The sequence below is a fragment of the Bos taurus genome, chromosome 13 (genome assembly GCF_002263795.3).
Source record: "Bos taurus isolate L1 Dominette 01449 registration number 42190680 breed Hereford chromosome 13, ARS-UCD2.0, whole genome shotgun sequence".
NCBI classification, from domain to species: domain Eukaryota; kingdom Metazoa; phylum Chordata; class Mammalia; order Artiodactyla; family Bovidae; genus Bos; species Bos taurus.
The window spans coordinates 46,796,222-46,823,353 of record NC_037340.1 but is presented as its reverse complement, the minus strand read 5'-3'; the positions used below and the strand labels follow the sequence as shown (position 1 = coordinate 46,823,353).

General features: G+C 48.9%; 1 protein-coding gene and 1 non-coding gene across 9 annotated transcripts in view; one reads left to right on the top strand and one right to left on the bottom strand.

Moving 5' to 3' along the window:
* Positions 1-1,737: 1,737 nt before the first annotated feature.
* DIP2C (disco interacting protein 2 homolog C) overlaps positions 1,738-27,132 on the bottom strand; it is a 294,092-nt gene continuing 268,697 nt past the window's right edge. For 3 of the 8 annotated variants that reach the window (XM_010811336.3, XM_010811338.3, XM_059892709.1), the window contains 8 exons: positions 24,083-24,253; positions 18,190-18,219; positions 16,729-16,790; positions 13,419-13,476; positions 11,966-12,040; positions 10,173-10,347; positions 8,087-8,210; positions 1,738-5,412 (listed from right to left, as the gene is read on the bottom strand). In XM_010811336.3, coding sequence (XP_010809638.1) covers positions 5,160-5,412; positions 8,087-8,210; positions 10,173-10,347; positions 11,966-12,040; positions 13,419-13,476; positions 16,729-16,790; positions 18,190-18,219; positions 24,083-24,253 — 948 coding nt within the window. In that variant the 3' untranslated portion in view covers positions 1,738-5,159. The remainder of the gene's footprint in view (positions 5,413-8,086; positions 8,211-10,172; positions 10,348-11,965; positions 12,041-13,418; positions 13,477-16,728; positions 16,791-18,189; positions 18,220-24,082; positions 24,254-27,132) is intronic. The other 5 variants (XM_010811337.3, XM_059892706.1, XM_059892707.1 and 2 more) reach the window with 3 other exon arrangements.
* Positions 9,065-9,133, top strand: LOC112449447 (small nucleolar RNA SNORD31). Its single transcript, XR_003038012.1, has one exon. It is a non-coding gene; the product is annotated as a small nucleolar RNA SNORD31 (small nucleolar RNA).

Sequence of the window (27,132 nt, the reverse complement as noted above, 5' to 3'; positions counted from 1 at the left end):
AAAGCTGTGAGGGGATGGCTCTGGCTGGGTTACCCTCACCTCTGCTCTGACCCGGGCTTCACCAAAGTGTGGGTCCCAACGCTGTCCTATCCTCCTGATGGTCAGCAGAGAAGGGAGGCATCAAGCTTGCTGACCTCGGCCCTAGGGCTGCTCCCCTGCACCTCCTGAATGCCTCCTAGGGCAAGAGGGAGTTGCACCTGCAGACAACACTGGTCTCTGTCCCCCCAGAGTCCACACTAACATGGAAACAAAGTGGCAGGGGAGCTGAGGCCAGGCTCAGCCCCCCATGCCCACTGTCTTGACTTCCGTTTCCACCGCACCTTCGCATTTCTGCAGGTCAGCCTGTCCCCAGAGCCTGACAGCCCAGGTGGGCCCTGCGCCCTCCCACACGGCGCCAAGTGAGGGGCTGGAGGAGAGGCTTTCCCGCTGACTGTGCTCAGAGCCGGACCCCTGCCTGCCCACCTGCTGGCCTCCTGCCCCAGCCCTGGGAGGGTCCCCAACTCTTCCCCCCATGAATAATGAAGTCAGGGAGTGACAGCAACATGCAGGGTGGAGGGGTGAGGGGCAGGAAGGGAGAGGAGGGTCTATCCCAGCCTGAGGAGCTGACACTGCGGCTGTCCCAAGGCAGCAAGGCCCACCCAAATCTCACACTGACCTTGGTGCTGCCAATACTTTGTTCACGGATTAACCTTAAAATCGAGAAGACAGCAGAGATAGGCGGAAGGACCCACTGGAGGGGAGCCAGAGTGGCCATGACGGGAAGATGCCGCTCAGGGACCAGAGCCGGCCACCAGGGACGGTAGAAGACAGAGACGGGCCCAGCGGTCAGCACCGGGCAGGCTCTGCTGAGCAGGGGGAGTGAGTGAGTCACAGAGGACCTGGCGTGGAGGGAATGGAACCTCTCTCCTCAGAAGCAGTGACACTGAGTCCCTCCACGTGGCCAGACTGACTGGCCACCTGACTCAGGCCACCAAGACGTCAACAAGGACAGTAAGACCCAGAATTATGATCAATCTGCCAACCAAACTCCTGCCTGTGTGCCCTGGCCTCAGCACAGTGCTGGAGGGCGTGGAGCAAGGCAGCAGAAGGAACTCTACATGTGCGCGCGGGGACACAGGTGCTGCCCGAGCACGGCCACTCTAGGCGGATCTCTTGGCAATGCCCAGTCACCCAAACAGGTGGTCTACACCAGCTACTGATGTCCACACCCCCAATTAGCACAGGTGGTCCTGGTTCCAGGGGAATTCTAACACAAAGGCACTCAGTGAGGCCTGGTGATTTTATCCTTTCCTAACCATTAGGCTGGAAGTCAGTTAACCCACTACCACTTTCCAAGACACAAAGACAAAAGAAACACAAAGATAATTTGGGTTGGAATTGTCAGCGAGACCTCGGTCCTGGCCAAGGAGCAGCAGAGGTTGTGCACACAGACTCACACTCCTTGTCCCTCAAGGTTACCAATAATCTGTACACTTGGAGAAAATGTGAACAAATATATTTAGATATATTTAAAAGAATTAAAAAAAAACATTTCACAAAACATTTGTTGCCATAGGAATTTTTTAGCAATAAATGCCCACATCAAAATTTAAACATTGTTCAAAGTATGATTATCTGTACTGATAAATAATGCAACAAATTATGTAAACAGAGTGGGATCCATTCCTGGTAGGAGTCACTACCTTCCTGGGATGGAAGCTGGCCCAGCTCTCCAGGGGACCAATTAAGAAACTGCTATTTTCAGAGCAACAAAAATAAAAGCTTTTATTTGTTCATTTGAATATAAAACAGGCGTTATCACAGATGTACAAAGCTTACTGGTGGTTTAACATACGAGAAGGTTGCTGTCCTTTGCACATAAAAATTTTGTTTGGAACCGTGATTGGCTGAGCACATGAATCTCTCTAACCAGTCACCACACTATGAAGCAACGCTGCTAGCATCTATCAAGGGACCATTTCCCTTGGGAAAGTGTCAAGCAGGGTTAGATAGATATAACAAACAAGCACCATGAGGAAGCCGCCCTGTTGGTTGGTCTGAGTCTTGGTGGTCGCTGTGTACCCTCCTTTGTGCAAGTTGACCACACGGTTTTGTCTGACTTCAAAAGCACAAGGTCACGAGACAAACACTGGCTGTATTCTCATGAACGACTCGTCCCAGCAGTTTCCACTAACAGTACAGAACGATCCTCCTTTATTGCTAAGTGGGTGGTACTGAGAGTCTCATTCCCTTTTTCTTGCACAACAGAACCTGGATCCCAGCCCTGAGCCCTTGGCCCTCACCGCTGGCACAGGCAGCAGGACCGAGGCCTCACGAGGGCACCAGCAACCTCACACCCCCTTGCTGGGCCTAAGTCCCGCTTCCTCATCAGTGTCTGACCCGAAACTGCCCCCCTCCTGCCCTTCCACAGGGCGGGTGTGTGTCCTGTGTGTGTGGTGGGCCCCCCCACCCTTCCACACTGTGGGTGTATGTGTCCTCTGTGGTGGGGTCACCCCCGTACCCTTCCACATGGTGGGCGTGTATCTTCTGTGTTTGGGTCCCCCCTACCCTTCAACACGGGGGGGTGTGTGTGTGGTGGGGGGTGGGGTTCTCCCCGGCCCTTCCACATGGTGGGTATCTTCTGTGTTGGGGTCCCCCCTACCCTTCCACACGGTGGGTGTGTGGTGGGGTCCCCCCTACACTTCTACACAGTGGGCATGTATCTTCTGTGTGTGTTGGGGTCCCCCCCGGCACTTTCACACAGTGGGCGTGTATCTTGTGTGTGTGTGGTAGGGTCCCCCCAGCCCTTCCACATGGTGAGCGTGTACCTTCTGCGTGTGGTGGGGTCCCCCCTACACTTCCACACAGTGGGTATTTCTCTTCTGTGTGTGTGGTGGGGTCCCCTTGGCCCTTCCACATGGTGGGCAGGTGTCTTCTCTGTGTGTGGTGGGGTCCCCCTTGGGAAGCAGAAGACTGGGAATGTTTATCTGAAGCATGTGGAGAAATACTCATACACAGCAATGAAATCAAAATATTATTTTAAAAATCAAATAACCTGTGGAGATGGAAGAAACCCCACATGCAGACAAATTTTTTAAAAAATGCCACTTAAAATTCTAACAGCAATTAGCCTTGGATCTCCGAAGTCAAACAAAACTCTCTTGTGGCAAAGGGCTCAGTGCCAGTGCACAGAGCAAGGCAGGTGAGACCACCACACAGAGAGGGTCTCAGTCTCGCCAGCAACACTCTGAACCAGGCAGACCCCACACAGGAACCCCGGGCACACTGGGGCAATCATGGAGGGGATCTCACTCGGAAGCTGGTACCTCTTCTTGGCTGGACGCCGATGAGCTGGTTCAATCCAGGAGTGTGCGAGGGGCTTTCAAAATTTCAAGGTGCATGAGGCGGCGGCAGCAGCAGCAAGAGACGGAAATCAGAAGCATGTCCTTGCAGCAGGAGTGACGACGGGGCTGGGGACCTCCCACTCCAGCCAGCACAGCTGGGGCAGCTCCGTGCATGACCTCCTAGTGAGTCTCCTCCCTTAGAGCCGCTGAGGGAGTCAGCGCAACCCGCTGCCAATGACCACAGAACAACATTCCTTTTCATACCAAGGACCAAAAAAAGGGACAAAACGATGAAAACACTGTGCAATGATTCTTGTAGCCGAGGGAGCGCGTGCAGTGGGCCCGCTGCTCCCCAGGCCACGCGTTGCGGTGGGCACGCGGCACCGACAGTCCGTCACGACCCCGCGGCAGAGGGAAAGTGCACACCCGGCTCCAGTCCGCCACCTCCGAGGCGCTGGCCCCACAGCTGGTCTCTGGCTCCAGAATAGAAGCTCTGGGCTGCAGGCCGTCTGGTTGCTCACACCAGCAACGGCGAGAGTCTATCTACAGTGCAGCGGAGGGGACACCATGCAAGTGACAGGTTCTGTGTTTTAAACTTTAAAATTCCCTTTGTTCTTAGTGAACTTATATCTCATATATATATATATCTGTTGTGATGCTATCCACGCAAGATAATACAACACTTTTTATATTAGCAAACATTACAAGACTTTAATATTCTTGAATGTTTTCTCTGTTATACTTCTAAAGAGATCAAAATAAATTAAACGTTTTGTACATAATTACATATGGAGTTAACTTATTTTATCTTTTTAGTTTAGTACAAAGATATCTGCAAGGTAATTGCCGAAATACACCTTATTTATAATTTCCTCTCATTCTATGATAACTTGGAGGGCCGATCATCAGTCTGTTTCTTGAGTATGTTTCTGACAAAGAAAGCGGCTAAAATCTAATTGGAAGGTGCTATTTGGAAGGCTTTCTCGTACCTTGACACACTGTCCTAAAAGGATGGGCTCCAGCAATGGCTTAAATCAGTAGCAGGTCCATGGCATTAAGATTTCATGACACATTAAAACAGAGAAAACAATTCTTTGTCACACTACATGAATTGTTTAAAAGAACCCATCTGGAGGGCAGAATATTTTTTTTAATTGCTATTTTGGCTTAACAAAATACCACATTTACGAAGAAAGCACTTATTATTCAATAAGTAAAAAAAAAGAAAAGAAAGTTCTTGAAAAGGGCTTTTCCAACAAACTAAAGGCAGTTAACGCAAAGTCCTCGTGAGCAAACTTCACATTCACGTCTCATCCCTGTGTGACCAGGATGCATGGGAAGTCTCCCCACCACATGGTGAGGTTCTGCTGGGGAAGGTGCCCTGGTGCCCACACTTGCGACACTGAACAGGGGGCCCCGGGCATCTACATGCTGTAGGCCACGCAAATGGAGGCCCCAGGCGTGTACATGTTGTAGGCCACGTAGATAAGACACTACGTGGGCGTCTACATGTTGTAGGCCATGTAGATGGGGGCCCCAGGTGTCTACATGTTGTAGGCCACGTAGATGAGACACTATGTAGCGTCTACACATTGTAGGCCATGTAGACAGGGGCCCCGGGTGTCCTACGTGGGCGTCTACACATTGTCGGCCACGTAGATGGGGGCCCCGGGCATCTACATGTTGCAGGCCATGTAGATGGGACACTATGTGGCGTCTATATGCCGCAGGCCACATAAATGGGGGCCCCGGGCGTCTACATGCTGTAGGCCATGTAGATGTGGGCCCCGGGCGTCTACATGCTGTAGGCCACGTAGAAGGGACACTACATGGCGTCTACATGTTGTAGGCCACGTAGATGGGGTCCAGCTGGTCGGCCAGGAAGCCGTCACGCAGGTGCATGCGCTGCTTCTCACCCCGGGAGTTGATGGGGATGACGCCGATGTCCACCACCACCACCACCCCCACCACCAGGTAGTGCTCCTCCAGGACCACGTTGGTCACCAGGGGGACCAGGTCCAGGGCTTCCTGCTCGGACCCATCGAGCTCAACCACAACCACCAGCAAGTTTGTCCAGGTGAACACGGCACTGGAAGAAAAAGAAGCATCACTGTACAATTGCAACGACTCCATTCTGTCTGGACGCCCCACTGGGTTCCTGTTGGGCACTGAGCCTTCTCTGGTCTGCAGGTTCCAGAGCAGCTCTGACACTCCATGCGTCCACACCTCTTACCAACCTGCTCTCGGGGTGGCAGCCCATCCCTGCCTTCCCTGGATCCACCCAAGGCCCTAAGGGTGCAGCCCATCCCCAAAGGCACTTGGGAAGCCTGCAGTGCAGTCGGCAGGACCGTTGCTGAGCTGGGACAGTGGGCACTAGGGCTAGTCAGACAGGCCTGCCTCTGTCCCCAGGGGGTGAACATGTGTGCCCATGAGCAGAAGAGCCACCATGCTGGGTCAGGTACCTCAGAGCTCGACTGCAGACCTGGGGCGCACGGACAGATTCTGTCTCAGGAACTGGGTGAGAGCAACACAGGGGACCTGATTCAGGTGGGTGAGTTCCTGGGGACACCAGAGCTCCATCCAGAAGTGTCTTACTTGGATCTTTCAGGAGGACCACCCACAGTATCTTGTCTGCCCAGTTTCTAAAAGCCTAACTAAGTCCAATGTTTTACACTTTAGGCCACCTTGACGTCAGGTAGTAGGGCTTTTAAAACATGAATGTTTAAGAACCTTAGAGCACCGGAGCCCCGTAGATGGCGGGGTCAAGCTCCGGGGCCTGCTGGAGTCAGATACAGAGAATGTTCTGTCTCAGCTGTGAGGCAGGAAGTGTCTGGGGAAAGTCATCACTGTTTCCTAAAAGCATAGGGTATGCCTGTTTAAAAAAAAATGTGTATTTTGCTTAGTATGGCCGATGATGACATTAAAATGGAAGAGGGACACTGGAGACTCCTGGGGCTGGCTCTGTGACGAGCGTCACCCCAAGGGAGCTGCACGAGAGAACTGCATGTCTGTGAGTCACATGGGACTGTTCGTGGCCACGCTGGGGATGGTTTTATCCTGACATCTGGTGTTGAGGGTGCAGCATCAGGGTCAGTGTGGATCCCACAGTTCACTTAAGGGGTGCAGGAGGCAGCGGGAGGCTGCTGGAGCCTGCCTGGGGCCACAGCGGCTGAGGGTGGCTGGGCCGTGCTCAGTGAGGCAGTCACCGATGTGACCCAGCCTCACACACTCCCTTCTCTGCACCAAGTGACTGATGGGGCTGCCTGGGGGAGACACAAACCTGGGGAGGGGGTGACAGCAGAGCTGTGGTGCTGCTCGCAGTCTGAGGAGAGAAGCCCCTCATGACCGAGCCTGCTGCTCCTTCCCTCTTGGGGCCTCTGAGAGTAGAGAAAGGAGCAAGCTTCATGGCATCTAAGTGACGCTCAGAGCAGGCAAGAGAAACCCACAGGGGAACCCTGGCCGCACACTTCCCAGTGGAAATGGCATCTTTCCAACTAGACAGAAAATATGTGGAGGCAATACAAGCCACTTGAAATTATTTTCTTAAAAAATACAAAAACAGAAGGCTGAGATGGCTATTTACACCTCAGTGCAAACTGAGACGGACCCCTACCGTTTCTGGCTGACACCTTTCTGGAGCTCCTGCCTCGACACACGACACGCGAGTGGAGAGGCAGCTTTAGAAGTGGAGGAATTGTGCTCAGACGGGCTTTTTGCTGCTCACCCTGAAACACGGCACCGAGTGGGGACGAAGCTCTGCCGTCCACTCGCCCCTTCTGTCTGCCGAGTCCTCTGGCGGTGCAGCATGTGGCCGAGAACACCAGCCTGTGTCAGCTGACAAGAGGCAGCCGACACTCGCAGGCTAACCCATCTGCCCCCCTAGAGATTTCAGAAGGAGTCTCCCTGGGGTCTCCTGCCCTGAGCTTACAGACAGGGCCCCTCAGGCCTCCTCCCTTCAGGGAACTGGGAGGGGAGAGAACAGTGGCCAGTGGTGCCGAAGCCACTGTCCATGCTCAAGTGCCATGTGAAGGCCCTGAGGAGTGACTGGTGCTGCTGCTTCCAGGCACAGTCCCTTCGCCCAAGGGGCAGCCTCCACATACATCCCTCGGCAGCACTGCCTGAGATGCAGTAGAGTCACATGAGAGGACCCAGCACAGCCAAAGCAACACCAAGCTCCCTGTGGTTCCATCACACGAGGGTTCAACTCTCTTATCACTACACATCTGAGTGGGAAAGAAAGCTGAGTTTCCGAGAATGTTCATAATCAAAGATTCCCTTAGTTCAAGTAATTGGTAAAGTTATTCTTGTCAGTTGTGTAAACCTTGGGATAATGACAACATGCAGTCCATCTTTCCTTAAAAGCAAGGAGACCTCTTTCATCTTTAGGGTACTGAGTGCATCAGGATGAGTTTAGAAGTGACTGACACGTGCAAGTTACAGCCACCCAGTGGCCAGGGCGGGCACGGTGTGGCCTCCGAAGGTGGTGGGATGGGTGACCCGTCATTGACGACCCTATGACGCTGGCAAGCATGGCCTCTCCTGGAGCTGAGGCCTTCCCACAGGGCTCGCTGGGTTCAGGCTCCCTGTGGACAGTGTTTTCCCCTATATCACGTTTTCCGCAACAAAAAACCAAACAATCGGCTCCTTGGAAACACCCCCCAGCCATCCGTCCATCACCCTCAGGAAGAGCACCAACCGCACCAGTGGTGCTCATTAGAGGTTCGGGTTCACCCTGGCCCTCGGGCTGCCTGCCCGCTCCTCACCATTCCGTGACGCTCTTGTGGGCTCTGATGACCGAGGTCTCGATGTCTATCGGGTGATACCTCATGCCGCGCAGCTCCATGGCCTCGTCCAGGGCCCCCACCACGTAGAGGGCATCATGGCGCTCTGCGTGGGGAATGGACTCTATGTGAGCTTCACTGCAAAATTGCTCGAGTCTCTTAAAGAATAAAGACGAGCGCTACCCCTGAACATGGAAGAGAGGTACAAGAAAGACCCCTGAGCAAGGGTCCAGTCTCCCTTCTCAGGGAACCTGCAGCCCCAGATGCTCAGGGACGAGGTGTGGCGGTGGGGGGTGGGGGCCGTGTGGCCAGCCACATGCCTGCACAGTCCCTTCACCCAAGGGGCAGCCTCCACATACATCCCTCGGCAGCACTGCCTGAGATGCAGTAGAGTCACATGAGAGGACCCAGCACAGCCAAAGCAACACCAAGCTCCCTGTGGTTCCATCACATGAGGGTTCAACTCTCTTATCACTACACGTCTGAGTGGGAAAGAAAGCTGAGTTTCCGAGAATGTTGAATCAAAGATTCCCTTAGTTCAAGTAATTGGTAAAGTTATTCTTGTCAGTTGTGTAAACCTTGGGATAATGACAACATGCAGTCCATCTCTTAAAAACAAGACCTCTTTCATCTTTAGGGTACTGAGTGCATCAGGGTGAGTTTACGAGAAGTGACTGACACGTGCAATACCAGAAAATAAATCTTCTCCATCTCCAGGCTAAGGCAGACTAGATGGAGGCAGTCACTTGCTGACTTCTGACTGCAGCTGCTGGGGCCTCCACCCTCCCAGCCCCACGGACTCCACAGTGCTGAGGTCTGGGCTCACAGCTGCTGGGGCCTCCACCCTCCCAGCCCCACTGGGCTCCACAGTGCTGAGTGCTAAGCTTAGTTCCTCAAGGAATCCCAGAGGGCACCCTCCAGTGAAACAGTCTATGACTTCCCCAAACTGAAAATACAATGCCAGCCAGCGACTAGATCAATGCCGCCCCAGTCTGATCCCTGTGATGGGAAGGTGTTTTCTGAGCTTTTGCCTGCAGTGAGAAGCTGAGCGGGCTTCACAGCCCAGGACACTGTGTCGACCAGCTGCCAGCCTTATAATGTGTCTGTGCTGAGACTCCACAGCCTGCACGGACGTGCCTGCCCTCTGTGAGGGTGAAGAGGCTGGGCTCCTACGGAAAGGAGCGAGCCACGCTCCTGCTTAACACCAGTCTGAAGTTAGAAGGTCTGAAGAAAGAACACAGCACACAAAATGGAATCCAATCCTTGGAGGATATAAAATACGGAATGTTCTTATACAACTTACCTGTTTCAAATTAGCATACAATCATTTCAGCCTTCCTACATAAATGTTTTGTTTTTTAAACCTTAAAAAAGTAAAAGAAAATACAACACCAGAATATTTCGGTACTTTTCCCCTGCATTCTTGCTGGTCTGGCCTGGTTGGCACGGCTCCTACCAGGCAGGTGGGCTGGAAGTCTCACTGATCTCCGGGGCTGGCAGATCTCACAAGAAACCTCAGGCCCCCCACCCCGGAGTAACACTCAAGTCCTGCCTCTGTTTTCAGGAGTGGAGAGAGGACTCCAGGATCAGCAACGTGAGGAGCAGACAGGCTCCTACATGTCGGTTCTGTGTCACACCCACACCCAGCGCTACCCCTCTGCGCTACTGTTCCCTGAGGGCACCTGGCAGGACCAGAGCACTCAAGGCCAGTGCCTCCCGCTTGGAAGAGAACAATGCAGCTTCGGGGGATCCTGGGTGGGGCTGGAAGTGCCAGAGTTGGTGACAAGCCAGTGAGCTGCACTTACAGGCACTTGTTACAGACAACACAGCCCCCGGCCCCTGCCCTGATTTCACACGTGCTCCTAGCTCACAGAGGAGGACAGAGCATGGGACGTGCATCCTCAGCTGCTGACGCACACAGCCTGAACAGGCTCTCTCACCCTGGGCTCTCTCTCGCCCCACCCCGGCTCTCTCACCCTTGGCTGTCTCCAGGCTGCCTGCAGCAAGCACGCAAGCACACATGTTCTCCTGGGGCTGGGACTTCCTGCCTCCTATTGGGAATTCTCACCTCCATTTGCATCAGTGAGTTCAGTTCTCCGTAGAAATCCCAAGTAGCCTGTTCGTGCCCAGACTGTCTGTGTGTCTCCAAAGCTTAATCTTGAGTTGAAGTGATCCGACTGGAGGGATTCATCTCCATAAATAGTGAAGTAACCACTGGCATTGTGGGCACTGTGAACCCAGATCTGAAAGGAAGCAAAATGGACTGCATAAGTTAACCTGACATGATGTCCAGGGCAGAAACTACTTTTACAATTCAACGGATTGTATTCTGTCTGTCCCTGGCCTGCAAAAACAGGACGGCTTGTTTCCAGGGAAACACAGTCACCACAAAGTCTGCTGAAATGAAAACATGGCAGCACACTCGCGTTTGAGCAAACCCCCAACCAACATCTCGGAGAATCCTGTTGAAGTAGACGAACTAAGGGCTTTTGAAATAAATATCAAATGAATGAGGTTGTAAGAGTTTCCTTATATTTATTCAAATGTACTGATTGTTTCCAAAAAGCAAGCTGGAAAAATGTTAAAAAGCTTTCTGGCTTGTATACTTTGGGGAATATATTGTAAAGTAAAGTAACACAACACAAAAACTCTAGAAGAGAAAGGCATTGTAACAACAAAAAATGGAGGATAAAAATGCCTGCATGTTGTATCTTGGGAAATAGTATTTGAGTCAGGGACAAAGGGTCTGGCCAGCAGCCCTCCGCCACACCTGCCAGGGCAAACCAGGCAGCAGCCCAGGGATGAGGGTCTCCAGCAAGTGAGGGGAAGAGAACCTGTCAGACAGGTTCCCAGCATGCCAGGGTGCAGGGGTCTCCGCCCCTCGGCCCAGCGCTCAGCTCTGAAAGGCCGTGTGCTGTGAGGACAGCAGGGGCCAGAGATGGCAGGCACCATGTTTAATTTTCATTCTTAGACGTGCATTTAAAGGAAATTCCTAAATACGGTCCGTATAGCATTTCATCATCTCGATTTTGATCTTCACATGGAGAGAGATGAGTGAGGGGCCAATAAACTGCCCAAGAAGGAAAAGGGTCTGGGGGTGACAGTGGCTGAGACTCAGGCCTCAACACCACTCCCTCCCTGTGTACACGTATGCGTGTGTGCCACGGTGCCTGAGAGAGCGGAGGGGCTGGTGTGTGAGTCGGGTCCCGTCAAAGGCAGTGCTTTGTGTGCGACCAGGACAGGTTAGAAGAAGAGAGGCAGCTGACCACAGGCTGGGTGGCACCTATAGGAGAGTCCTTGTGGGCAGGTCATGGTCACTGTGGCCTGGCCTTGGAGAGGAAAACGGGGGCGGGGTGGCAGACATGTTGAAGCAGGTTAATCAGGGAGTGAAGTGGACGGGAAGGGCAGAGGGCGCTCATGGCCAGCAAGCAGGGCGTTTCAGGACAGCAGCCCAGGAAGGGTCTCCTGTGGCCGCATGCAGCCAGTGGTGTGTGGGGCACAGGGTGGGTGGGGGGGTCACTGGATAGGTTGCATCGTCAATACAAGGGAGTAAAAGTGACTTTCTGACCCAGACAAACACCTGTCGTGTCCCCAGTCTGCCTGCCATGGTTGTTGGTGCTGCTATGATTTTGGGTTTGGCAAGATTCCCTCTGCACATTCTCTATCATGTTCCTGATGAAAGACTTCTCTGCTGTGAAGCAAGCACATGGAACTCAAATGGAGAGCTGAAAAACAAGGAAACTCTGCCCACACACAGGAAGTTTCCTCTTTGCTGAATGTTTTGGAGAGAAATGTGATAGTCGCTAAGCAAACACCACTTCATAATCCTGAACCTTCACAGACACCCATCCCATTCCTCACCTCGCCCAGATGTGAGTCTCCCAAGGGTCCTTTCGTTTCTGGATTGGCAATGATGATCCGCACCCCTGGAAGTATCTAAGTGGGAAGGAACAGTCTTGTTAGTAGGCAGACAGGCAGATGCTTCATGCAAAGTGCGTGTTTTCCCTATTAAAATGGTTTAGAAAGTGAATGGCTTTAAATCAAAATTGTATACCACAGCATCACATAATGACAGCAAATCAATGACATTTCATTGTAATTATGTACAATGACAAAGCCTGTGTTAAAATGATCCTAAAAGTGAGACTTTGAACAAAAACATGATAAATGACATAATTTAACAAGCTTGATGCTTGCAAAGTAGAACTAGCGGAGCTGCTTTGTGGTGTCCAGAAGAGACAGCAGTTCCGCCAGAGCGTCTGCCGCACCAAGCAGATGTCGCCCCTGCGGCCCTGCCCCTCCTCTGCCACACCGCCCACTTTTCCTGTTGGCTGACAATAGCACAACATTGATACTGAGCACCTCCTTCTTAATGGACATTTAGCTCAGAAATGCTCTGAATTCCACTGGAACCATGTAAAGAATCAAAAGCTGATTCTGGAAGTTTAGAATGGAGCCCCTCTTGGTTCAGCTACTAACTGTACAGCTGAGATAAGGCAACACACCTGTAGTGAGAGCTATGGGAGCACGTCTGGTGAATGGCCCACCAGGTCAAGCTGGGTGGGTGGGCAGTGCTGAATCCCACCTTAAAGAAAACAGTACCAAGAACTCTAACCATCAGCCGTGAAGACACAGACTGTAAAAGGTCCCAAACAACATGCCTCTAGAATTATGTTAAGTGGAGAAGAGATCTGACAATAGGGGCCGGGGTGAAAAAAAGTCTTCATTCAGGTTTAAATACATTCCTTGCACTTCAGTTCTATAAATGACACGGCAGGCGACTAGCTGTCATGATAACCAGTCTTTGTCTAGTTCCACAGTAAACAAGCTCTGCCTGCCGGCCAAGGCCCATGCACATTTGGACCCAATGTACCGACAACATTGCCAGCCTGCCTTTCTCAGTTGGGGTAACCATGCCCAGAGGTGCTAAGTGTGAGTGAAGAGGCTGAGGAGCTGTCCCTATGGCCTCCTTTTCCTGCTGCTCCTCCTCTGGGTGGAATGCAAGGAAGGGCTGGAGTTGGAAAAGCTGCTGTAGACCCGGAGACACCCGTGGGAGTGGAGGCCACGCAGAACAGAACAGAACAAGAGAGAAGGTGCCATGGCCCTGGGGCTTCCTTTGACGTTCTGTGCTCATAGTCAAAACCAGTTGATATATTCAGTTCAGTTGCTCAGTCGTGTCCAACTCTTTGGATTTATTACTTTTCAAGAAAACTTTTTTGGAAAACAGTCTTCCATGTACTTCTTAACTTTTCAAAGCCCCCAAACTGAGACTTGTGTTCAAATGTATATGCATGTACCTTTCTTCCGTACTTACTTTTCCTGACTCCATCAGGGGCAAACTATGAGGAGAGCCTCTTTCCACTAAGCGTACTCTACAAAGAAAAACAGAAGGTGTTACTACTGTGTGCTCTGGACCCTGGCTCCCTCCTCCACATCTAGCACTTGGGTCAACGCCCAGCAGTTTGATGGGCACATTAGCTCTGTTGACAAGCATTACCCAATGCAAAGGGAGTCGAGGAGTCAAAGAAAAAGCAGACAACTGCAGAGAGGAGACAGTGGGGGCCACCACACAGGCCACAAGAGCATGGAGACGCAGCCCCACCTATCAACCCACAGCGTCTGTGCATTGATGTAACGGGGTCAATACAGCGTGTGCAGAAAAGGGAGAGTGAGCATTAAGCTGCATTCCTCAAAGAGCTGCCACTCCTGTGACAGCAGACCTCTTGGGCCTGTCCCCTGCAACACAGGGGCCACAGACCCCATAGCACAGCATCCACCGCCTCAGCCAGGGACACTGGAGAGGACTGGTCAGTTCAGACAGCAAAATCTCCTTTCTGGAAAGAAGTGCTTTTCAATCTAAGAACTATTTGCTGGTGAGGTACTCAAGAACTGTGGAGGACCCTGGTGCCAGTCACAACCCAGCCCACTGAGCCCTCCTCAGCTGTATTACTTTATCCCATGACTGGGTTCAGTTCTCTCCATGTTACTCTCAGAGTGTGATGCTGACCAATCATCTACAGACAACTTTTACTTCAGGAAAATGGAGTGAAAGGGAACCCCCTCATTTCCAATTTTATCAATTTGATTTCTCTTTTTTCCTTGATACATCTGGGCTAAAAGTTATCAATTTTATTTGTCTTGTCAATGAACCATCCTTTTAGTTTTATTCATCTTTACTACTATTTTGCTTCTATTTCACTTTTTTCTGCTCTGATCTGTATGCTTTCTTTCTGGTATTAACTTTGGGTTTTGTTTGTCCTTCTTTCTCTAGTTGCTTCAGGTATAAGATTATGTTGTTTCTCTAGTTGCTTCAGGGCAGCCGGCCTCTCGTCCTCATCCTGCCCTCAGAGTTCATCTTGTCTCCTGTCCCTGCTGGGCAGGTGGATCTTATCTGAAATGCGAAAACTCTACTGCTAAGAATTTCCCTGTGGCCTCCTCCCTGCTGAGTGGTGGCAGGGACCTGGGCAAGCATGCCGGCCGGACAAAGAGTTTCTTCTCTGGTCAGCATGGAACAGTGCTCTATGTCAGTGATTTCAGGCAAGCAGGAAGGGGCACCAGGACCACTCAGGGGTGGTCCTGTCTTGTCAGCAAATGCCACATGGTGGGGGGGGGTGGGGTGGGGTGGTCTTTCACCCACTTGAGAATATCCACAAGAGCAAAGAAAAAACCACCCCTAGAAGAAGGCAGAGCTGTGTCTCCTGGAAGAGCTGAGAGACATGCACACGCGTTCAGCACATATGAGAGGGATGGAGGCTCACAGAAACCCAGGAAACTTGTGGGACATAAGAGGGCGTAGGCTGGAGTGGGCGGGCAGCTCTGTCCACCGCCTGTGCACCACAGACAGGGAGGCTCTCTCCTGACTGCACACCGCCACCCAGCACTCCCAGGACATGGCACAATCAGGAAACCACACCTTCTGCCCCACGGGTGCTGTCAGGAGCCGGTCACTTCAGAGCCATGGAAAACAGCCAGTATGGCATGTCCTGGCGCTGGTCAGGAGGGCATGGGGGCGCCTGTCTCTTGATGGCCACTCCAGTGGTCACTGGTGACCTGGAGGACGAGCGCCACTCACACCAAGAGGAGCCGATGGAGCCTAGTGTGGTCCACCAGGCGGCCCTGCCTTAAGTGTACTGACGGTGTTCTGTATCTGATGCGCCCACAACAGCATCTTAGGGAAAAACCCCAATGATCGTTTTGGGCCAACCCAACATAAAATTATCTTCAAATAATTTTTGTAGGGAGTAAAGCAAATTTCTTTTTAAAGCCTACTAGTTATGTTTGGAAATGTTATGCCCCCAAAGAGATCCCTTAATCTCTTCAGCACTAAGGGTCTGCATCTTGAAGATGTCTGGATAGGCCTCTGCTGCAGGGGGCTGGTGTCTCTTGGGAGCCAGTGGTTCTTTCTGCTACCAGACGGGCTGTCTCCTGGGAGTCCCTGTGAACAGCAGGGTCTAAAACAAGGGTTCCAGGGGATCCGGAGGCACCACCAAGAGTGAAGCAGAACAAAGTGTTCAGGGGAACACAGTGCTTCTTAGTCTCAGCACCACTGCCGTTCTGGTCATCTGCTGTGTGGCAGAGGCCTGTCCTGGGCACTGCAAGATGTTCAGCTGCCTCACTGGCCTCCACCCACCACATGCCACCAGGACCACTTCCCACATCATGCTCATCAGACAGGGCACCACGGCAACCCATCTGCAGTGGGGCATACCACCTGGGTATGACTGGCCTGAATGGCATGGCAGGCCCCTCTGTAGCCTTGCCCCCGACACTCTCTCACATGGGAACTCAGCAGGCAAGAGGAACACACTTGGCCAGGCCAAGTGGTGGCTCTTGGTTTCCCACCCACAACTCTCCCCAGCTCTCTCACATGTTGTGAGCAAATGCACATGTCGGTAGGCACCACTGAGAACAAGCAGACACGGAGCACAGTATCTGGCCTCACAACACATCCACAAGCACCTCCAGCCACTTATAAAAGGACTCTTTGTATCAGAATCACTCTATTATCACGTCAAAGAAACAGCAATGCACGGGAATCTCCACAACCACACAGAGGAACAACCCAATCACTGGGGACGTCTGTAGAAAAACGACAGAATTCTCTCCCCCTCAGGCACATCAGGAGGCACCCCTTTGGGAGCTGAAATTCTGTGACAGATTTCTGATTTTCTCCCCACCTTCTGTCCCACCCCGTGAGGTGGATTCACAAGCATCCACCAGCACATTCCCTTTCGTTCTTGCTCAAGGTTGCTTATTAGGAAATTGCACAGAAAGGTAACTTGACTTACAGTTCAGTTTTTCCTGAAAATGCCTTGACAAAAATTTTTGACTCATGCAAAGAAATGTGAGCAGCGTTGATATTTTATGAGGTGCAAAACAGCAGCTGACTAGTGTTCAAGAAAATGTCAAGTCTGACAGAGTTTGAGAAAAGGCCACTCTGACTGCAGCGGCTCTGGGATAGCTATTGTCAGAATCAGGAGCTGCTGCCCCGGTGGGACGTGAGGTGACGTACGTGGAGTGTTGCGAAAGCTCACTCTGTGGCCCCTGTGCTCAGGGCAGACGACTGCACTCCTCCTTTCAGAGGAACACTGCACTCTGGGTGCCGGGAGACAAATTCACAATACCTGTCATGTCTCAGAGCTCTCATGTCCACATAGACGGTGGTCGGATCGGGCCCCGATGTTCCCTGCAAGCAAGGACACAATGCGATTAATCCTGTTTGCCTGGGAGGAGCTGCATCTGTGCTTCCTACTGGCTGGGAACGTTTCTTTGGTAAGGTCTGAAACTGAACAAAACCCCAAAGCACTAAAACCACACCTCTCCCTTGATAACCTAACTCTGAAAGAATATCTTACCAAGATAACTGACTTTCATATAGCTTGACTGCTAATCATTTATGAAAATTAGAAAGGAAAGGGGCATCTCTCCAAATAAAAAGAGGCTGAAATTACAGAGGTAGCAGAGGTTTGGCAAAAGCAGGTTGTTGAGGAAGTGAAGCATCATTTGCTGAGAGGCTTTCACTACATGCATCCCCAAAAGTGTATTTTCAGAGCTCAAGGTACTGAGGCAGAACATGTTACATGAGCTGACAGACTGAGGAAGAAGAGATAAAAGACAATGATCTTGTTCATTCTGGTTCACTGTGCCCTGGTTTTCCTCCAGGGTGGGAGGCCGTTTTTGCCCAAGACGTAAGTCAGGGAGGTAGCATGTTTATCACTGGTCATCTCAGCAGCACCCTGTGGTCTGAACTATTTATTTAAACACAGGGTCCTGAAATCCTGGGATCATAAATCTCTTCAAAATACATACCGAGTTGATTTCTGAACAATCATCTCTGTTTATATAAAAGCAATGGCATTAAAGCTACATTACAAACAAAAATTCTACATACATTTCCTGGGAAAGTAATGCACTACTTTTGGTAGAAAAAGACAGAACCTAAAAGAAAAAAAAATCTGTCAAAAAATAAGGAGACTCTCAGATTTATTTGAAGAACTACACTAAAATTCTTCATGAGAGAATCGTAACCTTATATCAAAGGCACACTTCAATATAAGAAAAAGAAAAAAATAAAGACACCTTCATTACACCACACTGGACCACACGATAACCTCCCCCGTCCCCTGAGAAAGCACATGCAATCAGCCTGGAGGAGGAGCTGCCCTGCCGTGAGGACACAGCACCCTTGCTGACCTGCGGCTACTCCGGGGGCTGTGTCACAGACCAGAGCTGAGTGGAGGAACAGTTTGTGGTCTGAGCAATGCAAAGCACGTAACCACAAGAGGCCAATTAAAAACCAAGAAATCAGAAAACAGGTCACTAGAAGCAAAAAATGAAGCAAAACAGAGATGACCCCAAACTGGCAAAGACACCACAGATCGTGTAAATGGAAGCACAGCGTTTGTCACAAATGCAAGACGTCTGAAGAGATCTGAGACGTGACATCACGCTGGCTGTCGGCCCTCCTGCCCATGGGTCCACAAGCCCAGCCCATCTCCGCACTCAACTCCTCGTCTGCCCACTGCTGGGAGCTGATGAGACTGTGTGGTTACAGGCACTGGTGTGGACGGGCGGGCAGTCCCTACCTGCTCGGCCAGCTTCCACAGCCGGTGAGGCTACAGCAGCAGGAGGTGGGAGCAGAGGACACCAGACCAACAGAAACCGAACATCGAGGACACACACAGACACAGAAACAGACAACCCAGCAGTACAAGTGGGATGAAGAAGAGGGAGGGGTGGGGAGGAGAATGCAAAAAGCAGAGAACAAAGTAAAAAGAAGATCAAAAACAATGTCAAATATGGAAATCATTAAAATCAATCACTGTACCATTAAAGGCTAAAAAAAAATCTAAAAAGATGTTCACATATCCACAGAGCAACAGAGGAGGTAACAGATGACTGGCCACGGGCAGGTGGGCCTGAAGAACTGCTTTTCATACATACGGTCAGTGGGTGTTGATTTTATGGTACTTTTCTCTAGTTTCTGTTCTTTACTGAGAAAGCGGGGAGTATGAATTTAATTGACCAAATCTGTCGAGTGTTCCTCACTGAAATAGCTTCAAGTTTCTTACTACAATAATGAAGGTGACCCTGGAAGTCTGTGAATCTTCAGGCTTTCTAGCCCTGCTCATCTACAAGATTAGGACAAGAAAAGAGTTCAGAGTACGCATGAAGCATGGACCAAACCTCAGGCTCCTCGCTCAGCAGTGCGGGAGGGACTCCCCAGACTGCCTCCCCCTCAGCTCTGTCCTCCAAGACGCTGCATCCCCTTCCCTCTCATCTGCCAGGTTCCGGTGCCCACCTCCACCATCCAAAAGCAACCGAGTCCACAGGCGAAAGACCCTAAAGCCACTAGGGGCAGCTCTCCTCGGATGCTGCATGTCTTCCCCGGCTGACTGTCCCTCCCAACATCCTGAGAAAGCTGGAACAAGCCCAGGTTTCTGCATGGGAACAGTCCTGTGTGGGTCTGGCCTTGTGCCGCCCCACTCAGGTCCCTCAGAATCTCATGCATCACCAACATTTCTTTCTACAGTCACCACAACCTGCTAGTTGCACAACTCAGCCTCCCCAAGACCAAGGGACACTTCTAGAAGGGGGCCCACGGACACTAGAAACGTGATTCTGAGAGCACAGCTCAGATGCGGCTCCATTCCTTGTCTGGATAAGGTCCCTGGCTACGTACCTTGAGAGATGGAGGCCTGCCCTCTCCCAGAGCACTCAGCCCAGTCGAGGCCCTGAGGAAGCATGGCGGGCCATCCAGCTGAGAAAACATGCCCTCAAACAACAACCAATCAACTGAAAACACTCACTGTTTTGACACACGCTGGTAACCCTGGGGTTCCATAAGAAAAATGGCATGACCTTCACAATACCTTCAAGCGCTTAGGACGGGGCTTGGAATTTGGGAAATACCTTAGCATTTCTGTTTTTCATGTTTTTACATTAAGGAATTGATGGTGATTCTCTCTAGGCAGATGGGTATTATTTATTGGCTGGTCTGTATTTCCCGATTTTTTGCTTCTTAAAATAAATATTCTTTGGTAAAAAATTCAGTCTCTAAAAATTCATAACTTTTCAGGTTGTTTTCCTTATTTGTATAATTGTTCTTAAAAATTCAGTTTTGGTATATTTAATATCTTTATTACATATTTCTCATGTGTCAGGCCCTGCAGAAATACAATGGGAACAAGAAATGTGGGGCTTCTGCTCTCAGACCTCAACCTCAAGCTATGCCTTCTCTGTTTTGGGTCAGTTCAGTTCAGTCACTCAGTCATGCCTGACTCTTAGCAACCCCATGCACTGCAGCATGCCAGGCCTCCCTGTCCATCACCAACTCTTGGAGCTTACTCAAACTCATGTCCATCGAATCAGTGATGCCATCCAACCATCTCATTCTCTGTCGTTCCCTTCTCCTCCCGCCTTCAATCTTTCCCAGCATCAGGGTCTTTTCCAGTGAGTCAGTTCTTCATATCAGTTGACCAAAGTATTGCAGTTATTTCAGCATCAGTCCTTCCAATGAATATATTCAGGAATGATTTCCTTTAGGATGGATTGGTTTGATTTCCTTGCTGTCCAAGGGACTCTCAAGAGTCTGCTCTAACACCACAGTTCAAAAGCATCAATTATGTGGCATTCAGCTTTCTTTATGGTCCAACTCTCACATCCATACATGAACTACTAGAAAAACAATAGCTTTGACTAGACAGACCTTTGTTGGCAAAGGAATGTCTCTGATTTTTAATATGTTGTCTAGGTTGGTCATAGCTTTTCTTCCAAGGAGCAAGTGCCTTTTAATTTCATGGCTGCAGTCACCATCTGCAGTGATTTTGGAGCCCAAGAAAATAAAGTCTCTCACTGTTTCCATTGTTTCCCCATCTATTTGCCATGAAGTGATGGGACCAGATGCCATGATCTTAGCTTTTCGAATGTTGAATTTTAAGCCAACTTTTTCACTCTCCTCTTTCACTTCTATCAAGAGGCTCTTTAGTTCTTCCTTACTTTCTGCCATAAGTGTGGCATCATCTGTGTATCTGAGGTTATTGATGTTTCTCCCAGCAATCTTGATTCCAGCTTGTGCTTCATCCAGCCCAGCATTTTGCATTATGTACTCTGCATATAAGTTAAATAAGCTGGGTGACAATATACAACCTTGATGTACTCCTTTCCCATTTTGGAACCAGTCTGTTGTTCAATGTCTGGTTCTAAGTGTTGCTTCTTGATCTGCATACAGATTTCTCAGGAGGCAGGTAAGGTGGTCTGGAATTCCCATCTCTTGAAGAATTTTCCAGTTTGTTGTGATCCACACAGTGAAAGGCTATGGCTTAGTCAATAAAACAGAAGTAGATGTTTTTCTGGAACTCTCTTGCTTTTTCTATGATCCAACGGATGTTGGCAATTTGAAATCTGGTTCCTCAGGCCTTTATAAATCCATCTTGAACATCTGGAAGTTCACAGTTCACATACTGTTGGAGCCTGGCTTGGAGAATTTTGAGCATTACTTTGCTAGCATGTGATGTGAGTGCAGTTGTATGATAGTCTGAACACTCTTTGGTGTTGCCTTTCTTTGGGATTGGAATGAAAACCGATCTTTTCCAGTCCTGTGACCATTGCTGAGTTTTCTAAATTTAAATTTGGAGTTTAAATTTCCAAATAGAAATTTCCACTTTAACAGCATAATCTTTTAGGATTTGAAATAGCTCAGCTGGAATTCCATCACTTCCACTAGCTTTGTTTGTAGTGATGCTTCCTAAGGCCCGCCTGACTTCGCACTCCAGGATGTCTGGCTCCAGGTGAGTGATTACACCATTGTGGTTATCTTCGTCATGAAGATCTTATTTGGGATCACAATCACATATTTTTTTATTTATGCAAAAATTAATAGAAAATAAACATTTCCACTGACCAACCCTGCCTTGCGCTTGTTGTTGCTTTTGCCCACATTTTTGTATGTTCATGTCACAGGGCGCTTTGCAGAACTGTCAACTCAGAGACGTCCTTCTTGGCTAACCTAACCATAAAACTGCCTCCTCTGTACCCCTTTTATGCTCTTACTTCAGTTTTCCTAAGAATATTTTACTCACTTACTGAAAAATTCATCTGTATGTCTACTGTCCATGTGGGTCCCTGAGGGCCAGAACTGTGTCTTGAGTTTATCTAAGTAAAATCTGACTCTGGCTGACATGAGGCTACTCCCAGGATGGAACATGCCAGAGACCCCACATCCACATGTGGGGTAACAGGGTTCTGCACACAGCCTGCTGTGAGCACACATGGTCCAGCCCCCCAAACCACAGAACTCCACAACTCTGAGGCACACCTGGCTGCAGGCACAGCAGGGGGAGGCCTGCACTGCTCAGGGGGACGCACTTGAGTTCACCTGATTCATCTCTGCTGCCAGACTCATTAATACTGTCAGCTCTTTGCTAATACTGATCATTCAGAAAAAGGAAAACTGGCTGAAAATTAGATTCAAGTAAAGCACACAAGCAGAAAAACTTAAAACATACAAAACCCCTTAGAGACGCTGCCAAGATCCCAAACGAGCACTGTGGCCCGGGACTGGCAATGCCCACTCTGCCTCCGCATCATGCTGATGGGGTTGCTTTCCATAAAAGAATATATTAGTTTTCTTTATTAAAAGTATAGAACTTCAAGTATTCCACATTCTTGCAACACATATTTATTAAATATTTACAAAGCACCACCAGGTCCAGTGCTAGGTGGTAAGGACACAGACAGATGGCGCTTGTATTTCAGGCCACAAGGTGCCAAGTACCTATGTGCCAACTTCATTCCTGGCTTCTTACCCTTATTTTCTGTCAGCTCTACCCTTTCTATTATTTTTAGTGTATTTTACTTTTCCCTACTTAATTTACTGCTTCCTTATAAAAACTTCTTAAAACATTTTGGATTAAGTAGATGGAAATAAATGAAAAAAAGAGGTAAATAACATAAGTGCTTTATTTCTAGTGTCTACAAAGTTTTAATTTTATATATTATAAAGTGTTGTAGAATTCTTTGTTGCCTGTGTGAAGTGGACAAGTGCTGAATGTTTGTTAATATGGGATCTATTCTATGTCCTTCTCCCTTCATTTTCCAGCATTCTGAGAGAGAAGAATAACATTGCTGTGGGCAGGAGCCTGTCTCTCTCAGATTCCTGTGGACTCGTGATTCACTGCTTGCAGGAGAAGGGAGTGTTACAGAATCCTATAGCTGGATTCATCTAATGAGTGCATTTCTCATTTCTTCTCAAGCAGAACAGATAAAGGTGAAGAGGAAAAGAAAATCTCAGCATTTAAAGGACTAGCTGGGCAAATCAATCCAATCCTTCAGATTACTTCAATCACAGAACAAGGCTCAGTGGACTCCTGAGGACTCTGGTAGTTACACACGTTTAAAAATGGAGCTGATTCAAAGAGAAGGGAGACAGAGGCAAGGAACATCTAATGAAAATCAGAAAACCTTCCTGTCGCTGATTTTTCTAAAGTGATCTTATTAGACTGATCATGTGGGGACAGTCAGTCCTTTGTCTCTGAAGTCTAAATACTGAGAGCTCTAGCCCAGGAGTCAGCAGACCAGGAGCTTTCCATGGTTGCCCAAGGGGAACTAGAAGCAGCATCTTGGGCTACACATGGGGGACATGATGGGTGGCAGGGAGGGGAGCTCGGGGAGTTGGTTTGAGGCAACTGTCCTCCACTCCAGCACCTGCTGTAAAGGAAGTTCCTGTCCTTTTCATAAGCGCAAAGGAACTGAGCCTGCAGCTGAGCCTGGGAGCAGTTCATTTTGGCTGAGGCGGCCTGAAGGGCACTGGGGGGAGGTTCCCACATGACTTTCCTCTCCTTCATAAACTAGATCTCAGGTAAAGAGTTCAGAGCAGGAGAGAACAGTGAAGATGGTCAGAAGTGGGCTAATGAAGAGACAGGAAACAAATATTTTTGGCCACATAGGATACAGGCTACCTTACGAGGTCAGCCTCACTTATAGCTCTACCTTAGAAATGCGGCAATTAAGTGCGGCATTGAAGTGTTACTTCAATGGTGTCACCACAGGAGCAAATTTGTGAACCTGCATAACGTACTGGAATTCTCCCTACAGAAATCACTGTCTGCATACAAGAGACTAATTACTTCAAGGGACAGGATTTCTTGCCACAGTGAAACATTTGTTTAGTATCTCATCTTTAAAGAGCCTGACTTGAGAGGTTTGGACAAACAGCAACTCTTGCTACAAAACTTGAAATGTCCCAGGACAGAATAAGCCTGTGAATGCTAGTTATGAATAATGGTTACTGACAAATGCAGACTTTAACTAAAAGAAAAAGGAAACAAGTGTGCACCAACCACATGCATTTGATTGAAAGATTCCTTCTAAATATGGGTTAGCATCAGCAGGGAACTGTGGTGAGCAGTTTGGCGCTGTATGCCTGTCTTTAAAAGTCACTCTGTAACCCACGCACTTATTGGCATCAAGGAAACTCACCTGCAAGCAAATTGCCAGGTTCACTCGACAGCCAAACGAGGTGCTAACGGCCCGCGGGTGGAGGCCCAGGTCTTTGAACAGTTTCGAGAAAGACTGGGTGAGTGCTATTCGGGGCCGCTCCTCTGCCACCACCACACAGGTCCGCACGCGGGACAAGTCCAGTCCTCGTGCCTACGAATAACGACAGAGGCAGGAGGTCACACTTGCCAGTGTTACGGTGTGACCTGCAGGCTCCTCACCCAGACCCACAAAACCCGCAGCAACTCCACAAAGATATTCATTCCCAGAGCTCTGAGTCCACACTAGTAATCAAAATGCTATAGAACATACGTGTAAACAAAGAACGGCCCATATCCGATTATCAAGGATGCCATTACAAGCATTTAAGTAACTGAAGCAGCATAATAAGGAGCAAAGTTGAAGAAAAACAAGATCTGGATAACATAATTAAAGGACAGGGTACGGGGAGGAACAGAAGCACCTGTATATACTCCTGTGAGCCTGGACACACAGAACACACATTGGAGAGAAATGAGAAACCTACTTTTAATACAGGAATGGAAAACAAAAACATCTGGGCAGCTTCTTAAACACCGTTCTCCTTTCAGGTCCTGAGCTTGAACTGTCACGATGAAGCACAGCTCATTTCTGCCCAAATTCCATCAAGCGAATGACATGGAAACACCCTGGAGCTGGAAATTAAGTGTCTTGAGCATAACACACCCAGACAGAGCCCAGGAAGAGCACAGACCGTGATGGGAATGGCACTGACATGGGAGCATGGGAGCGACGGGGTCTCCAGCGCACACAGGAAAGTCACCAGGAGCCAGCCGCAGCTGGGCGAGCTGACAGGGTCCCTGTGCTGAGGGCGACCTTCCAGACATGCTGCTACATGGGGCAAGATGAGTGTGCCAAACAGGACGTCCCCTAACACACACATGTTCTGGGGGAATGCAGCCTGTGCTCTGGACGGTGCACCTGGGGCCAGAGATTCAAAATTTGGCCCTGAAGTTTATTAAATATAAGAACTTGGAAAAGGTGCTTGATTTCTCTGTAATGTAAGTCTTCTCATCTTTAAATGGAGACAATAATGGATCCAGTTCAGAGAGCCACTGTAAGCGTTAAACTAATCAAAGTGTGAAGTGCTTAGATTTCATTTATTTCATTTGGTCATTTACATATGTACCCTGTGGGAAAGTTCATGAAACATAATCATTTTGTAGCATACATAGGTGGACATGAATAATAATTATGTTTTATAAATTTCTTTTGCTATATAAATATAACTTCAAGAAATAATATGCCAGCAAATTTGGAAAACTCAACAGTGGCCACAGGACTGGAAACGGTCAGTTTTCATTCCAATTCCAAGGAAAGGCAACACCAAAGAATGCTCAACTACAGCACAACTGCACTCACATCACACGCTAGGAAAGTAATTCTCCAAGCCAGGCTTCAACAGTACGTGAACCGTGAACTTCCAGATGTTCAAGCTGGATTTAGAAAAGGCAGAGGAACCAGAGATCAAATTGCCAACATCCACTGGATCATAGAAAAAGCAAGGGAGTTTCAGAGAAACATCTATTTCTACTTTATTGACTATACCAAAGCCTTTGACTGTGTGGATCACAATAAACTGTGGAAGATTCTGAAAGAGATGGGAATACCAGACCACCTGACCTGCCTCTTGAGAAACCTATCTGCAGATCAAGAACCAACAGTTAGAACTGGACATGGAACAACAGACTGGTTTGAAACAGGAAAAGGAGTACGTCAAGGCTGTATATTGTTACCCTGCTTATTTAACTTCTATGCAGAGTACATCATGCAAAATGCTGGGCTGGATGAAGCATAAGCTGGCATCAAGACTGCCGGGAGAAAATATCAATAACCTCAGATATGCAGATGACACCACCCTTATGGCAGAAAGTGAAGAGGAACTAAAGAGTCTCTTGATGAAAGTGAAAGAGAAGAGTGGAAAAGTTGGCTTAAAAACACAAGATTCAGAAAACTAAGATCATGGCATCTGGTCCCACCACTTCATGAGAAATAGATGGGGAAACAGTGGAAACAGTGGCTGACTTAATTTCGGGGGGCTCCAAAATCACTGCAGATGGTGACTGCAGCCATAAAATCAAAAGACACTTTACTCCTTGGAAGGAAAGTTATGACCAACCTAGACAGCATATTAAAAATCAGAGACATTCCTTTGCCAACAAAGGTCCACAGAGTCAAAGCTATGGTTTTTCCAGTAGTCATGTAGGGATGTGAGAGTTGGACTATAAAGAAAGCTGAGCACCAAAGAATTGATGCTTTTGAACTGTGGTGTTGGAGTAGACTCTTGAGAGTCCCTTGGACTGCAAGGAGATCCAACCAGTCCATCTTAAAGGACATCAGTCCTGAGTGTTCACTGGAAGGACTGATGTTGAAGCTGAAACTTGAAAACTTTGACTACCTGATGCGAAGAGCTGACTCATTTGAAAAGACCCTGATGCTGGGAAAGATTGAAGGCGGGAGGAGAAGGGGACAACAGAGGATGAGATGGTGGGATGGCATCACTGAGTCAATGGACATGAGTTTGGATAAACTCTGAGAGTTGGTGATGGACAGGGAGGCCTGGCGTACTGCGGTCCATGGGGTCGCAAAGTCCAACATGGCTCAGCGACTGAACTGAAGAAATAATAATTTATTTCTGTAGCTTAATATCAAAGTTACCATGCATTTTGCTTTCTCATTCAAGCTTAATGCACTGGATCTGAATAGGGAAACAAAATCCAGGAGAGAGAAATACATTGCTTTACTAATGCCAAGTGTATAGGTAATTTGTATGTATATATACATACACACAAATATAACCTGGGTATACACACACTCTCTCTCTCTCTCTCTCACATATGAGCATAGAAACAGTGAACAATTGGAATACTAACAATAACAGGTCTTACAATTATTCTCTCCTAGTTACTTGAACATTATGGTATGTCTACCCAGATGTCCTCGGCTATCACATAATGGTAATTGAATATTAACAAATAAAACCAAACCACTGT